The sequence below is a fragment of the Sinocyclocheilus anshuiensis genome, unplaced genomic scaffold, assembly GCF_001515605.1.
Source record: "Sinocyclocheilus anshuiensis isolate Anshui unplaced genomic scaffold, SAMN03320099.WGS_v1.1 scaffold3715, whole genome shotgun sequence".
Taxonomy (NCBI): domain Eukaryota; kingdom Metazoa; phylum Chordata; class Actinopteri; order Cypriniformes; family Cyprinidae; genus Sinocyclocheilus; species Sinocyclocheilus anshuiensis.
In genome coordinates this window covers 32,487-50,094 of record NW_015541115.1, presented here as the reverse complement: position 1 = coordinate 50,094, position 17,608 = coordinate 32,487, and the positions used below count along the sequence as shown (strand labels likewise).

The 17,608-nt window shown below is 37.7% G+C and overlaps 2 protein-coding genes across 2 annotated transcripts in view; both read left to right on the top strand.

Moving 5' to 3' along the window:
- Window positions 1-3,369, top strand: part of LOC107690748 (ras-related protein Rab-21-like) — a 13,907-nt gene extending 10,538 nt beyond the window's left edge. Inside the window, exons 7-8 of the mRNA XM_016489155.1 lie at window positions 1,565-1,653; window positions 2,639-3,369. Coding sequence (XP_016344641.1) covers window positions 1,565-1,653; window positions 2,639-2,781 — 232 coding nt within the window. The 3' untranslated portion in view covers window positions 2,782-3,369. The remainder of the gene's footprint in view (window positions 1-1,564; window positions 1,654-2,638) is intronic.
- A 1,887-nt stretch (window positions 3,370-5,256) lies between these two features.
- Window positions 5,257-17,608, top strand: part of LOC107690747 (transcription intermediary factor 1-alpha-like) — a 21,956-nt gene continuing 9,604 nt past the window's right edge. Inside the window, exons 1-10 of the mRNA XM_016489154.1 lie at window positions 5,257-5,827; window positions 7,748-7,866; window positions 8,952-9,099; window positions 9,323-9,455; window positions 10,926-11,042; window positions 11,448-11,562; window positions 11,916-12,062; window positions 12,276-12,390; window positions 15,510-15,886; window positions 16,555-16,686. Coding sequence (XP_016344640.1) covers window positions 5,572-5,827; window positions 7,748-7,866; window positions 8,952-9,099; window positions 9,323-9,455; window positions 10,926-11,042; window positions 11,448-11,562; window positions 11,916-12,062; window positions 12,276-12,390; window positions 15,510-15,886; window positions 16,555-16,686 — 1,659 coding nt within the window. The 5' untranslated portion in view covers window positions 5,257-5,571. The remainder of the gene's footprint in view (window positions 5,828-7,747; window positions 7,867-8,951; window positions 9,100-9,322; window positions 9,456-10,925; window positions 11,043-11,447; window positions 11,563-11,915; window positions 12,063-12,275; window positions 12,391-15,509; window positions 15,887-16,554; window positions 16,687-17,608) is intronic.

Genomic DNA, 17,608 nt, shown 5'->3' with positions numbered 1-17,608 from the left:
CTACCTAAAACGGCTCGTTCTAACACGCCCCCACATATCTACATCACTATGTGGGAAGATTTGCATAACGCCGCTCAAATGTTCATGCAAAGAAAGGAGGTGTAACTTTTATTCTCACTGTAGTATTGTTGTTGCCACCGCCGTCATGTCGTGAAGGCGCTGTGTGTTTTGTTGTGAAAGCGAAACTACTTTGTTTGGCCTTCCAAAAGAGGACGATATCTGCTTCGTCATGCCTAGAGCTGATCCGTGCTGGTCGCTGAGGGAATACATCAACTTAGCGCTGTGGATCGCCGGATCGGCTTTCACCGTGGACGAAGAGGAGTCCAGCCCGGGGTCGTCACATGTGGTTGCCGCAAGCCCGCCGGCCGCTCCTTCGTCGAATCCACTGGCCTCCGCTCACTCTAGCCCCCGGCCGCTGCTCACTCTAGGCCGCTGGCCTCCGCTCACTCAAGTAATACACAAAATAATGTTCTTTTTAGCAACATCATATGACCCCTTTAATCAAAATAACTTGCTTGCAACAATCTAATTTTCCTATATCTGGGTTATGGGGTAGGGTGGCCAGATAGAAGCCATTGCTGGCAAAAAAATCCCACCTAAATTTTGCCAAAACCATGTGGCAAAATGTTTTATGGTCTGATGAAACCAAATTAAACTTTTGGGCCATAATATTACCTGAATTTCATCTTTCAGCTTGATAGTAACCTCAAACACGAATGGCATCAGAAGAAAAAAAAAACAGTTTGCTGAGTAAGAACCCAGACCTAAATCTATTTGAAAAAACTTGAATGACTTGAACAGCCAGTACACAAGAGATCCCCCTGCAATGTGATCAATGTAGAGCTCTTTTGCAAGGAAGAGTGGGAAAAAATGACAAATCCAGATGCGCTGTGTTGATGGACTTTTATTCAAAAGAAATAATTAAAAGCAAAAAGTGTTTCAACCAAGTATTTAGTTGAAGGGTGTGCACATTTGTGCAACCAGGTTATTTTAAGTAATTCTTTGTTTTTCCTTAAGTTTCCATATGTTTGTTACTTGATTTTAATACTGCATTAAAGGTGGAAGAAGTTCTGACATAATTTATCTTGGATTCATTTTTTACAGCTCAAAAACCTTTCATTTTAACAGGTGGGCGGACTTTTTATAGCCACTAAATGTGGAAGGAATAGAGCAGTAAATGGTGATCTTTTCTGTCTTGCATTTGAAAATGTATTTCATTAAGTGCCACAATCTTTACCTAGAAATGTTTGAATATCTTTTCTCAAACTGCTTTTATCCAGGCCCTTCAAGACAAACCTTCATTACAAAAATTATTTTTTAAATCAGCATTCTTGTCTTGTTTTCCATTAAAAAGGTCTAAACCTCTCTAAAACAACAAACATTTAATTGAAGCAAAATTAAAAATTTAGAAAAAAAATTGACACCAATCTTTTAGCTATCAGGGAGATTTTATTCATGATATTAGAAAAAATGCTCTCAGCACCTTAGTGCTTTTTGGGAAATTTCTATCATTTATACATTTTCTATCAATTATTATTATTTATTTTTTTTGTCTTTTTTTCAGATATGCAGAGTCAGTGGGTGCAAAACACTATCACACATCAGCCAAATTAAACAAAGGCATTGAGGAGCTGTTTCTGGACCTGTGTAAACGTACGTTATTTTTAGAAGCTGTGTATCATGTCAGTCTATCTGCTTTCCATAACACAACAGGCTTCACGATTAATTGAAACTGCTTCAGAGTGTAACGTGGCACTGTGTTCTTTCACACATAAGCAGCTCATTATTCAGTGTTTTCAGTGGCTCAGGTCACAGTAAATGCCGCTCTACCAAAACCCCATTTTAGCATCTGACTTTTGCCTTGCTTATAGCGTTCATTTGGAAACGCAACATATGCCAACTTTCTTCCCAAGTTTTTAATGAGAAGTGTTTATAAATCAGCTTTTGTTTGCGCAAATCCAAGCTCATTGGTTTAATGTTTGAAAATGAAGAAAATAAACCATAAATATTAGTATTGTAATTTTACAGTTATACTGTAAAATATGATTTTTTTAAATACTATTTACAGTGAAATACAATAATAATATTTATATGATAATATTTCTTCTTTTTAAAAATATTTTTATTTAATGATAATATTAATAATAATAATAAATTATTATTTTTTAAATTCGTTTTTTTGTTTTTTCCAAAATCACTCTGCCTGTCTGGTCATTCTGTCTTGATCTCTGTAGACTTTTGAAACTATTTGTCAGGATTTAATTTCATAAAATTTCACAGCAATGGTATCGTAAATTTAGCTTTAAAAAAAAAAAGGGGGGGGGGGGGGGAGCTTTTTTTTTATCAAAAAGAAAAAGTTTATCCAAAAAAAAATGTAGACTTCTCCCTTTATGCTGATTTTGTTTTTCTAAAAAAAATTGTCTTTCCCAAAAAGGTTATTGGCTCTTTTAATTGAAAGGTGTGGTTTCCCTAAAGGGACAAGAGTCCTATGTTTGACAGAACCAAGGAGGTTTTTAACTCTGTCATACACACATTCATGCGTCATGTAGCGCTACATCAAAAAGTTTATTACATTTTTATATTTTATAGTTTATTACTATCTGTTTTTAATTTATGTCATTTTCACTGGCATCTGTAGGCATGATGGAGATGGCTCAGGCAGAGGAGAGGTCAAGGGGGAACGGCGCGAGTCACACAAGCACAGCCCGGAGAGGCGTGCAGATTGTCGACGATGAGCCGCAGACTGCCATGCCTGCCGGAGGCTGTTGTACATCTGGCTAAACACACTTAACCCCCTTTTACCATACCTGGGACTGATAACGGCCTCTCTCGCCCTCCTCTGTGTAAGAACTGCCACTTCCCACAGCTACACCCGTCTGTGACTGCTCTACAGCTCTGTCAATCATTTCTTTAACAGTTTGTTCCTTATTGAAAGGGTTGATTTGCAACTCCACCCTTTGCCGGCAGACTTTAGGGTCGAAAAGATGCCAGATTGACCTGTGCTGAAGATATTCACTTAAACAAATTATTACAAAAATGATAATGCCCAGTCGTATAAAACACACATGCACTGATACAGTTCCCTAACAATCTGATATGTTGGCACTTTTTCTTCTTTTGGCAAGTTGTTGTGCATGTAGAATCTTTAAAATCCTAGTTTTATTTTACGTCTAAGAAAAAAAATAATAAATTCTTTATTATTTAATAACTTATTTACAATTTCATCAAACATCAACATGTCCAAAGACCTTTGTTCTTCTTGTAATCGATGGGCTTGTGTCATTCTTATACGGTCTCATTCTTCTGTCATTCATATCTTCTGTATCTTTCTTAAAACTGCAACATTAAAATCCATCTAGAACATTTAAACTCCTTGTAGATTTTGTCTTTTCTCTTAAAACTTGCTGATTTACTACTAGCCAAAATTTGAAAAGGAAAAACAAAAATATATTATGTTGTTTGCTTGCTAAATTCTTTATTGGCAAAAATATCCAATACTGTGTACTTTACTTTTCAAACAATCAATTGCAACAGTGAGTCAGAAAAGTGTACCATATTCGATATTAATGTTGTATGAATGTATAATGAATAATAATGGTTTTTAAATTTTTTGGGGGGGGATTTGTGTTTTTTAACTGCTACTTTTACGATGTTAATTGTGTCCACCCTCCCTCCAAGACCTGAACATTTGGACAACAGTTTTTGAAAATACTAATAGTTTCCACAACCACATCACCTGTAAACACTGAGGTGCAGCTGTGAGCCTTCTGTGCCTTTAAATAAAAGTGTCTAGATTTACCCTCCTATTGTCTCCTAGCATATATTATTTGTAAGAAGTTGCGTTTACTTAATTTCAAAGAGGTTTTACAGTGGGACAGTCACATTAAACTTTGGTTACACATGTGACCATGGTTCTATGACTGGATAAAGATAAAGAGTAAAACACCTAAATGTCCTTCTTGTTCAGAACCCAATAAAAGCTGTCACTATGTAATCTTAATGACATGTATGTCAATAAATGTCTGCCTACAAGTCTTCTCAGTCATAAAACCATGGTTATACATGTCACCAATGTTCTGTTTTCTTCTCTTCAGTTTGTCAGAGGGCTTAACTAAGAGGACAAATAAGAAACCTGTCACAAGGGTCTGATTAATATGCATCTGCCATACATTTATAATTTAATATTCTGAAGAAATCAGGAAGGGGGCCAACACTTTTTCACACCACTGTATATATATTGTGTGTGTCTTTTCAATTCAATTATAGCCACATGTACAATCAAAGCAGTAAACTTGACATTAAAATAATGCAGTAAACAGATGTACAAATGTACAAAAACTAAGAACAGTTATTTCAATGAATAACCATCAAATATGACATATGGTTTTTCACTGTAAATTTTAAGATGACTTGTTATTTTTCCATTTCCAAAAACTGTACATTTAACAGTAGTTTGTCCTGTTAGATTTACTACAGTTTTTCACCGTATAGAGTAAGGGAACTTATTAAGCAACGATAAGTTGGAAATGCATGGACAGGCCAACAAGACATTATAGTGAGGTCTTTTGTCCTCATTTAAATATTATAATTCTGTTTTGAAAAGGGATTTCTCCTAAAGCAGGTCCATCTTGTAAAAGCTCATTTAAGGTATTCGACTCTGTAGTTGGGCAGATTCCAAATCTTGTTATTAGTGGTTGTATTGATACATTTGTGGTAATAATGATATTATTAATATTATTAGTGGTAATAATGAGCCTTTATTTCGTTAAAACTTTTTTTTTTTCGTAGTAACGAGATAATGTGTCGTTAAAACGATTTATTGTCTCATAATACCAACATGTGTGTGTATATATAATATAGTGTCATAATGTCATAAAAATTATGTGATAAAGAATAAAACAAAAAAAATCTAAATGTTTTCAAAACAAAATAAATTACATATAAACTTTGTAGAACTCACAAACATTCAAAGTATTTCGTTGCTTATTTGTATTTATTGAATTAACAGCAGTTGAAAGTAAATCTGCGTTTATTAATATAAAGCCCGAACAGTATTTATATCATTTTTTACCTCTAATACACCATTTCTATAAGCAGAGTTAACAGACCCTGTTGTATTTTCTGGTACTTTATTAAAAGGTACACCGCCATCTTGTGCCGACTAAACTGACTTGAACGCACCTGACGTCGTAAGTACGAACGTCCCAGGAGGACTTGAACGCAGCAATACATTACCACGCGTTTTTCTTTCTTTTTTTCTCGTGAGACATTTGTCCTCCCTCGGCTGCCGTGGCGACACGTCACAATGGAGACCATGGAGCGTCATATTTGTGGCCTCGCCGTTAGATGCGTCTGGTGGCAATAACACAGCGTTGCGTTCCATTTATAATCTGTATTCGTGATTGGCGAGCTACTAAGCCGTCGGGATTCTCTGTGGTTTGCCTGTCATTAGAGCTGTGTAGATTTATTCAGATGTTTATTAAAGACCAGGGCGCGGACTGCAGTAACGTTACAGCAGCAGTTACTGCTGTGAACAGAAGCTGTTTCTACTGATGCTCTTCCTGCAATAAAATGATGGATGGAAGTGAGAAGATGGAGTCTGATGATGTGGTGATCATCGTGGAGAATGAGGCGGAAAGTAAGCGCGCTGATGAAGCTCAGGGCGGTGTGAGGATGATGGTGATGGCTCTGATGGACGTGTGTCCCGTGTGTAAGCTCAGCTTCAGCAGCAGAGAGCCCAAACTGCTGCCCTGCCTGCACTCCTTCTGTAAGAGATGCTTACCTGCTCACAACACACCTGCCAGCACAGCCAGCAACGTCCAGCAGTGTAAGACTTTGCTTTCACTTTTACCCATTCACAAGACGCACTATTCAAATATCCGATTCAAACGATACATCTAATAATGGCAGGCGAAGAGCAGATATACAACGTCCCAAAGCTGCTAGAAAAGACAAGCTAGAACAAAGAAAAAAGCAATTTAGCTACATTTATGCTCATCAAATCAGCAACGCCAAGGTAATGGGTTCGATTCCCAGGGAATGCATTAACTGATACAATCTTAAATGCATTGAATAATAAAGTCATCTGCCAAATGCGTTAATCTAATATAAATATACAGTGGCATGGTGTTATTATTTTTAAATATGAATGATTAGAATGATTCATGTGGATATTATTCGGTAATTCCATGAATTAGATGTAGGCATCATTGCAGACATCTCGGCATCAGAATCAGCTTTATTCGCCAAGTGTGCGCAAACACACAATAACATAGCGGTTAGCAGATCAATGAATGAGAGGGCAGCGTTACCAGAGTTGCTCATATACCACACCATGTTACAGCACAGTAGGGCTATTGCAGACAGAAACAATACTGTACTACATCGATGTTTCCTGTCGGCTCAATTTTTGAGTGGACTTTGCTGTTCCGATTCGCATGAACGGTATATGAGTGGAGCGACTGAGTGGAGCGCACACACATAGAGCGGGATAATACACAGTGTCACACCACGTGAAAGTTAAACCTGAGCGGTGAACTAATTTTCGGCAGCCGAAATGTCGGTGCATCTCTGATTATTGGCGACATCAGAAATGGATATTATATAATAGATGCTTTTTTGAACATTTTAGAAATTTAAAAATATAAAAAAATGATTTTTTACACGGCACCCCTGCTCTCGACAGACGGCACCCCGGTTGGGAAACACTGGTCTAGTGCACAGAGATCTGTAGCGTCTGCCGGAGGGGAGAAGTGCAAGCAGGTTGTGTCCGGGGTTAGAGGGGTCTTTGATGATGTTTCCTGCCCGTTTCTTCACTCTGGAGTTGTACAAGTCCTGAAGATTGGGCAGGTGGACACCAATGACCCTTTCTGCTGTCCTAACAGTCCGCTGTAGTCTTCTTTTATCTGATTTGCTGGCTGACCCAAACCAGACAGTTATAGAGGAGCACAGAACCGACTCAATAACAGCCGAGTAAAACTGTCATCTAAAACATCTTCTCTACTCCTTAAAACCTATAGGCTAATTCAGTGAAATTATTCGATTTGAATTTACAGTGTTGCTGTTATGACATTTCTTCAACTAAAATATGGGCAATTAATTATGTATTCATTCAAATGTATAAATGTGTGAATATATGAATAAACATGTATCAAAGTTACTGAATAAATTTACCTTTCAGATGAATCTCTTTTACTGAGATTCTGCTTTTTTCTCATCGGTTATTCAACTAAATTGTCAAATTTAAATAGAACAGTTGATGAAGTATTTTCCTTCAATAACACATTAGCTGATGCATCATCAGGGCAAATGGAGTAACCCTTGCTCAGACATTCATGATATTTGTAAATATATTTTTTTGTCTTATGTTTGAAAGAAAAAAAAAAAAAAGATCATGACCTTGTCATGAGCTTTTAATAGTTCTTCTTTTTAAAATCGACCGCCATAATTAATCAATAATCGCGCCTAACATTCAAATTTGTAATCATAAATATATTTTTATATTAAATCTCTAAAGTAATGAGGAAACAACATAAAGATTGTTTTAATTATTTTTTTATGAGATTTGTTTTTAACTGAGTAGAAAAGGCCAGTATCATTGATATCAATACTGATAATGATGCCTATTAAATTTTTTTTTTTTTTTCAGTTTGTAATATAATTTAATAATATTTCTTCTTTTGTATCATGTGGTCCTTGAAATGTTATTGAATATGTTTTCCTGTTCTTCGCTTTTGTGTTGCATTAGTGAGCATGATCCGCTGTCCAGTCTGTCAGCAGGAGTGTATGGATGTTGAAGTCTTGGATAATTTCTTTGTCAAGGATTCTGTGGAAGTGCCGAGCAGCACGATGGAAAAGAGCTGTCAGGTGTGCGTCTTTGTAATACTAAATATATATATTTTTTAATACTGTGATTAATTTACTGGCTAAGTATTGTGATATCTTTTAGTTAACTTATTATTTTTTTTTACCTATTAACCTGTGGTGTTTTGCCTTAAAGGGGTCATAGGATGCGACATGCACTTTTACAAGCTGTTTGAACTGAAATGTGTGTTGGCAGTGTGTACACAACCACCCTATAATGATTTAAAAAAAAACTTTTTTTTTTTTTTTTAATCTTGTTAAATGTTTTCTCCTTTCTCAAATCGAGCCGATCTCAGATGCCTGTCTGTGTGATGTCACACAGACAGGCCCCTCCCACGATAGTTTGATTGACAGTAGCGTTTCAGCACAGACTGGACTGGTGTCTTACCTTAGACCCGCCCTGAGTGAGCTGTCATCAGTCCACCATTGTCTCATCGCCGGAGCATTGAGGTGTTCTGTTGTTGGATGTAATAATGAACATAGCAGTCGTCATTTACTCCCGACATCTGAGCCGCTGAAGACGCAATGGATTACATTGGTTTCTGAAGGGAATGCGCCCCTGATCTACCTAAATGCGTCTATGTTCACGCGAATCATTCGTGATCCAGCTTCACCTCCAGAAGAAGTGAGTGTAAGGTGTTTTTAATTAATCTTTACAAATCGCCTTTCCTAATAACGTGCTAGTACTTTACCGTCTCTCAGAGAGCGGCTCGAAAGAGAGGGGCGGGGCGAGCAGAACTCATTTGCATTTAAAGCAGCATGCAAGAAAACAGCTTGCTCTGAAAAGAACTGTTTTTGACGGGATAAAAACAGTGTTGTTTTACACTACCGCTGAGAAATTTGAACCAAACTATGCTACAGACTTTTCATTAAGACCCTAAAGAATCATATCAACTTGTGGAAAATTGGCATCCGATGACCCCGTTAAGATTGTATGTTACTGATGCTGCGAAATGGTTTTTAAATGAAGGCAGTTTGTCAAGAAATCAATGTTTCTGTTTTTCTTTTGGTTTTCCTAATCTTTATGTTTCGAATGCAATGTGTCTCAGATGAAATGCATTAGTTGACGTTGCATCTTTTGCTCTCAGCTCTGCATGAGTTGTGACGATAACACAGAGGCCAGCGGTTTCTGCGTGGAATGTGCAGAGTTTCTGTGCGTCACCTGCATCGATGCTCATCAGCGTGTGAAGTTCACCAGAGATCACACAGTCCGGCAAATAACCGAAATGTCCTCAGGTTTGACCCTAAACTTTTGTAAATGATACCAGCTTGTGAGACCTAGGTGAAGGTTTGTATATAATGCAGTGACATTCAGACATCTTTAAGTGTGACTTGAGTTCTTGGTTACACAACTGATTTAGGTCTTTTACAGCAACTTCTGTAAATGAATTTTACAAACATGCAGGAGTGCATTTCTGAAGTTATACAGATGAGCATGAGCTTGTCTTCCTGTTTACAGAGGCAATGGGTGCTTCCACACAGAAGCCTGTCTTCTGTGACATCCACAGACAGGAGCCGTTGAAACTGTTCTGTGAAACCTGCGATCGCCTCACCTGCAGAGACTGTCAGCTACTCAAACACAAGGACCATAAGTATGACCCACATTCGTGGCATTAAAGGAATAAATCATTAAATAAATCATTCTTATCACGCTTGTCTCATATTAACATATATAATGTTCAAAGGGATAGTTCACCCAAAAATGAAAATTTTGTCATTTACTGGTTTCAGATCTGCATGACAGACTTTCTTATGTGGAACATGAAAGAAGATATTTTGAGAAATGGCTTAGTGTGTTTGTTTTATTTTGGTTAGTTTTATATATAAAAAATGAAAGCCAAAACTGCTCAGTAACCAACATTCTTCAAAAGATATTCTGTGTTCCACAGAAAAAAAAGGAAGTCATACAGGTTTGGGACAATATGAAGTTGAGTAAATTGACAGAAATGTAGTTTTTGGGGTGAACTATCCCTTTTAACATTATATATGTTAAAGGGATAGTTCACCCAAAAATGAAAATTTGATGTTTATCTGCTTACCCCCAGGGCATACAAGATGTAGGTGACTTTGTTTCTTCAGTAGAACACAAACGAAGATTTTTTAACTCAAACCGTTGCAGTCTGTCAGTCTTATAATGGAGGTGGATGGGAATCACGGCTTTGAGAGTCAAAAAACATACACAAACAAAACCAAATTAAACCCTGCGGCTCGTGACGATACATTGATGTGTAAAGACACGAAACGATCGGTCTGTGCAAGAAACTGAACAGTATTTATATCGTTTTTTTACCTCTGATTTTCACCGCAATGAACGAACTGTCTGAACTGTCCTGAGCGCGTCCTCGACAGCCGGCGCGTGACGCGTCTTCTTCTTGCTTTACGGCGGATCGCAGACTTATGAGTGCATTACCGCCACCTATCTCTCAAGTGGACCATGGACACTCCTAATTGAGATTGTAGATAGAGTGTCAATGGTCCATTTGAGAGATGGGTGGCGGTAATGCACTCATAAGTCTGCAATCCGCCATAAAGGAAGAAGAAGAAAAAGACACGTCAGGTGCCGGCAGTTGCCGCGTCAGGCGCCGCTCTGGACAGTTCGGACATTGCGGTGAAAATCAGAGGTAAAAAACTATATAAATACTGTTCAGTTTCTTGCACAGACCGATCGTTTCGCGTCTATACACATCAATGTATCATCACGAGCCGCAGGGTTTAATTTGGTTTTGTTTGTGTATGTTTTTTGACTCTCAAAGCCGTGTTTCCCATCCACTTGCATTATAAGACTGGCAGACTGCAACGGTTTGACTTAAAAATCTTCGTTTGTGTTCTACTGAAGAAACAAAGTCACCTACATCTTGGATGCCCTGGGGGTAAGCAGATAAACATCAAATTTTCATTTTTGGGTGAACTATCCCTTTAATATGAGACTAGTGTGAAAGCTTTATGCTTCTGAAACTGTGCATTTTCATGTTTTATATAGATATTATTGCTGATGAATGCAATAAATGGCATCATCCGTATCAATGACTGAACATAGCAGCTAACAGAATTTTCCAATACAGTTACCAATTTCTAGAAGATGCATATAAAAACCACAAGGAACATCTGGAAAATATGACCTGTCAACTTCAAGAAAAGAAGAAAGCTATAGAGGACATATCTAATACCATAAACAATGGGTATGTTATACACACATATATAAAGCAACTTCTAAACATTTAAAGCCAGGGTTCCCAACTGGCATAACGGTCATGGCATACCTAGATATACAGTAAGTTTAAAATGCTTATTTTCCTCAGTGTAATACCTAGAAATGGAATGGAAATTAATAAGATCTTAAACGATCATGGACATTTCTATAGTACACTGTCTCCAGTTCATGAGGGAAGTGCAAGGGGTTCGTGAGCTAATGAAAAGCTAATAATAATTCAGTCGGATGTTATATGAAATATTGACATGAACGTAAGAAAGGACAAATGAAGTGGGAAAATGGTCAAAATGTGGGAACCCTTTATACTGTTAACAAAAGTAGTATGTAAAAACAGCTAATTTTAATGGTATATATTTTTTTCTGTTCTTGTCAGTCTTCAGGAGGTGGATGAAAATCGCACGACTGTGGCTAATGAGATTAAAAAATCTATCTGCAATCTTATAATGGAGATCAACAGGAAGGGGAAGTTATTAGTCAATCAACTTGAGGTAGTGTCCAATATTTCATCACCAAGAGCAGTGCTTCCCAACTGGTGGTCCTGGGTGTGTTATGGGTTACATTAAGAAAAAACAAAACTAAATGCTAGTCATAAAACCAAATAATACTGTATAATTGACACAGCAAAATATAGGTATCCTCACAAACCAAAAAAACCCACACAAAGTAGAAGAAAATACCAACTCGGCTACATTAAATAGGCTTGACTTGCAGCAAAACACATGCTATCAGTACAGTATACAATTTGGGTACTTTTTTTTTGGTCACTATTTGAAGTCTAATGTAAAATCTTTAAACTGCAGTCAAATTTGATCGGTGTGAACTGTGTGATGTTATTTTTTAGGCAATCACAAAGGACCATGAAACCCTCCTGAAAAAGCAAAAACAGGATGTGACGTCACTCTCCACACATCTTGATCATGTGATCAACTTCACAAAATGGGCCACAGCCAGTAACAGTGGAACAGCTCTCCTGTACTGTAAGCGACTGGTAAGTGTCTTTCTACATAGGTCAACATAGGTATGAAGTGAAACGTGTAAAAATATTGCATTTCTTCTGTGTGATTCTTTATTTTTATCTAAATTTTCCAATATGTGTGCAATGATCTTGGTTGACTCCAATAATCACAATCAGATCAAATTATTTTGTATGTAATAATTGTGACAGGCCTGATGATCTCTCAATTTCCTTTTCTCATCTCAGATAACATGTCAAATCCTGTACCTCATGCGAGCAAAGTGCAACATCTCATATGTGCCCCAGAGCTTGGTTCGGTTCCATAGTCGATCTGCTTTTTGGGCCTCAAATGTGGATCTCGGTAAGATTCATACAAAAACTGGTTTTCAACTAGTGATGATTTGAAACTGCGGAAAAAAGAACACAAAAATGCCAAACATAATTCATTCTCAGATGTGGAATAAATTATAGATAAAAAAAAATTACTAAAGGGTTTTTATTGACAGATTTAAGATAATGAAAATATGAACTGTCAGTTTTCACAGTTTTTCTTGAATAATGAAAAAGGAACATTACAGTCTTTATTTTTGTCACAAGGCTTGTATTGTTCTTTTAAGTTTCTTTGTGTTGCAAAAATACATATTTTACACATTATTTTAAATATTGTACACATTATTTGAAAAATAATAACCATGCTTTAAAAGACCAACATTGGCTAAAAAAAAGACATTGGCTAAATAAAATAAAAAAGAGGCAAAACGTACCGTTTACTATTTACAAATACTTACAATTAAACAATTACTTCAGTCAATCACAATACTAATGACTGTTGCCAATCAATGATTTACTAATTCATACACTTGTTTTATTTACTAATTTGTTCACTCATTTAGTAAACCGTGGCCACATTTGTACTAATTTATTCCCTCTTTTTTAATTTAATTAAAACGAGGGAACTAATTAGTAAATTGTGGCCAATATCAGAATTGACCGATTTTTTGCATGACCGGCCGGTCAGTCTCACGTCTTGCCGATTCCGAGCCGATCCTTTTATTGCCAGCGGCACCGGCAATGACGTCACAGCTACGCGCACACTCACAGTCGTGTGTAAACATGTCGTTTTGCGTGAGAATGATTTTAATTTTAATTGCATTCATTGTAAACGGTGACTGATAATGTATTTATGTCATGCCAGATGAGGCTTGCACAGTCTGAGAGAGTGTGTGAGAGAGACGGCACACACAAAGTAACTCCGAAATGTATAGATGCATACTGCGGTAGAAAAACAAAGATATTTACAAAATATGATTTAGGTAAGCAACATTATACGTCCCTGATGTTTCCCCGAATATCAATATCAACACGATTGCAATGTGACACTGATTTTATACAATAGTATTTCAATAAACAAGAAGTTAAAATTAAGTGACTTAGATTTTAGACAAAATATTGACTGTTTTTGCTCAGTTTCGCTGATGAAAATAGTTCTGATCAAAGCCACAGCAAAACTGTTGTGTGTCTCTGAGCAACACGCACACAGCGGTGTTTTGTTACTGAATGAATCCACATTTTTGAACGAATCGAGTGAGTCAATGATTCAGTAGCCCATTCATAAGGTCAGTCTCTTGCCTCGTTTCTGAATGAATCAGCCGTTTGAATGAATCGGTTAAATGAATGAATAAATGTCTCACTCATTAAAACAATAGAACAGACATTTGCCGCCACCTACTGGTGGTTTTGTCATATTTAAAAGTATCATTGCATTTTTTTCAATATTTATTTGTATGTTTAAAAAATATGTAAAACATTAATCTTATAAAATTATTTATGCATTTGAAATTTTGCAGTGTAAATGCATTTATGGCACCTCAGCTTCATCAAACTGTCTGTGTAAATACATCTAATGCCACTTCAGATGCAGCTTCTGTTTCCTCAGCAGTGGAAAGATAGTTTGTTAATACTACTTTCATTTTAATGGTAACAACTCTACAGTTTCTTATTATTCTAACTGAATTAATTGAAACAAAGTAAGAATTTGATGTGAAAGATGACGCATTTAATAAGGTTAGGGGGAAAAAATGACCATTTATAAACATAGTGGGAAATTATTACGTCTGTTTTGTTACATACAGCAACTCTTTTTAAGGTAACTATTTCTTCCTCTTTCCCGTCACAGAGCACTTTATTTTGAGAGTTGTTAAATCTGTAACTTAGTCCAGAGTGGGGGAATTGTAATGCTTAATAATTTCTTTTATTATGTAAATAATTTTTGCATTGAAATTTGCATAGATTTTTGTTTGTATATGCTGTCAATTATAGTTCTTAGAAAGAAAATCGGAATCGGTAAAAATCGGTATCGGCAGGTCACACGTCCAAGAAATCGGAATCGGCCAACAAAATTGCAATCGGTGCATCTCTAATATATATTCCTGCATATCATGTGTGGGGCTCCATAAGAGTGCAATATCTTGAAAAAAAATCGTGAATATTAACATTGATTGTTTGGGGTCACATTCTGGCTATGGACAAAGCAAGCTAAGAACTGTTTATGAATTAGTTTATTGCTGTTTACAGATTACAGTTGACAGCGAACCTAAAGACACCGAACCTAAAGGCATAGTGATACGTTCACAACCTGATTGGTTGGGCTGAATGAGGTATATATCGTGACGGAACTCACCGAACACCCCAAACAAAAGGTGTGTTAGACTTAAAACGGTGCTGCGGGTGTATGATATCAAAGCATCCATTAACCGATCGGTTTGCTCAGTGCCGCTTTAAGACGAACACACCTAATGCCGTCTGCTAGACTAAGCGCACTCATTCTTGCGTGTACATATAATTTTTTTATTTTCACCACCTGCAAACTCACAAGGAGCTCATAAAAGGCACTTTACCTCATCGTTGCTCCATGTTTGCCCTCTGCTCATTTTGTTTTGGTTACACCGCGTCGGCAAATTATGTCGCATAGCGTCACATCTTGTCATTACTTCCTGTTTTTGGTTCGTTTAGAAGTATTTGGTCCGTGTTGCGTTCATATTTCATTTGAACCGCGCCAGAGTTCATTTGGAAGCGGACCGAGACCCATCTTTTTAGCGGTCTCAGTCCGTTTGTTTGGTGCGCACCAGGGTTCGGATGGCAGTGTTCACACTTACTCAAACGAACAGCACTAACAGAGCAATCGCACCAGGGTTCGTTTTAATCGAACCAACCATGACAAGTGTGAACACACCCTTACTTGCATTGTTTCTGCACTTTGTTGTTGGCTCTGGCTAGTGCTGCCATACAGACAAGAGCACATGCACAAGTGCTTTGAGCACTCGAAAACAAACGTCCACTAAGTAGTGTGCACATTTCGAATATGTCCATCTGCACTCGTTGTCGAAGGAGTGTACTTTCAATGGCTTGCTTGTGTAAAAGAGTGAAATTCTTGCAAATCTACAATTTCTCAAGTGAAAGCATTCCTGAATCTTTTCCTAGGTTCTTTAGTCGTAGAGAAAACTCCAGTGCGTCATCCCAGCGGTCCACAGCCATTTCCTTTCGAGCAAATGAACCCAGGCCCCAGACTCGACGGTCTTCAGGCAGGGTTCCCGAGCTCACAGTCCCAGCAGCAGCGGCAGAGCACACTGGCCCAGCTGCAGATGCAGGTGGAGAAACTCTCCCAGCACACCAACCGCCACCAACCGCCCAACCAGTGGTCATGGTACCACGGCATGCGCTTACCAGGGCCACCTCCACATAGACCCTTACAGGGTGGATCACCATCTCAGACATTACCCAGCATGCCACAACACGGACGGCGATATAGTGCACGGAGCCCCCCACATGTGCTTCAGCCCACTAACCTACCTCCACAGGTGAAGTGTGATTTAATATTACGGAAATTTAGAATAATTTCTGAAGGATCATGTGACACTGAAGACTGGAGTAATGGCTTCTGAAAATTTGGCTTTGCCATCACAGGAATAAATTACGTTTTAAAATATTTTAAAATAGAAAACAGTTCTTTTAAAGCATAGTAACATTTCACAATGTTACTGTTTTTACTGTATTTTTGATCAAATAAATGCAGCCTTGTTGAGGCTTGGTGAATTATTGCCATTATTCATGTTGGTAGTGTAGGGGAAGTCGTGGTCTAATGGTTAGAGAGTTGGACTCGTAACCCAAAGGTTGCGAGTTCGAGTCTCCGGTCCGGCAGGAATTGTAGGTGGGGGGAGTGAATAACCAGCGCTCTCTTTCACCTTCAATACCACGACTGAGGTGCCCTTGAGCAAGGCACCGAAACCCCAACTGCTCCCCGGGCGCCGCAGCATAAATGGCTGCCCACTGCTCCGGGTGTGTATTCACGGTGTGTGTTCACTGCTGTGTGTGTGCGCACTTAGGATGGGTTAAATGCAGAGCACTAATTCCTAGTATGGGTCACCATACTTGGCCACATCACATCACTCACTTTCACATGTTAATATAATGCTCATTTATGAATGGAATTGTGTCATTCTAAACTTGCTGTTTTTCTTTCTTAAAGACTCTGAGGGGTCTCATCAACAATCCCACCTACCCTTCTAAACCGATGGAGGTGCTGCCAAGAACTCGCTATCCGCACAGTGCTGCTTTCTCCAGTGGAGCTTCACTTCCCTCTCCACAGACGTTCAATCAGGTGAGTGTGCCGGACATCTTGTTATCAGCATTGGGTGAAAACTGTGCCTGCTTGACAGGTTAACAAAAATTGTGTCTGTTACAAAAGCTGTCAATTGTTTTGAATGAATTTTGAGTAAATGTAGTCTTAAGTATACGTGTGCTGTTTTGTGTATGTGTCAGTTGGTACTGGATTATGGTAGGGTTGTGACGGTGAGGAAATTTTCCCACCGGTTAATCGACGAGTGTCAACACCGATAATACTGGTATCACCTATCACCGTGGGCATTCCCTCTTTTCCTTGCTTTCCTTCGCTTTTAAATAGCTTGCAAAAGCGGCGTGCGCATTTACGTTCACTTTCAAATAGCGGCAATTCGGCGTAAAGCAATTGTTCATTTTTATTTAGTTTGAATTTCCCCTCTTTTCCTCGCTTTCCTTCGCTTTTAAATAGCTTAAATGCACCATGCGCATTTTATTTTCACTTTCGAATTGGCGGCAATTCGGCGTCAATTGCTTGAATGCAACAACAAAAGACCACGTCAAACTCACTTTAGCCTATATATAAAACATAGAACTTTTATTAACAAAACTAATAAAAATACACCATGCTATAGGGCAGGCTATGCCGAATATAAAATAACAAATAACTTGCGTAAAGTTTAAATAGGTAGCCTATACAAAACTGGAAATAAGAAAACATGTATAATATATAACCAAATAAATAAGAAACGTAAAAAGTTTATTAGCAAAACGAATAAGAAAGCTTGGAGGCACGGCATACACCTTGATGTCAAATAAAATAAATAAATTACACAAAGTTTAAATAAAGTAAAAATCAGCAAACACTGTGGAACCAATTGAATAAGAAACAAATGTTTAATAAAACTTCCAAAATCACCTTAAATAAACGGCAAAAGTCAACAGGCTTTTCAAAATCCAAAATA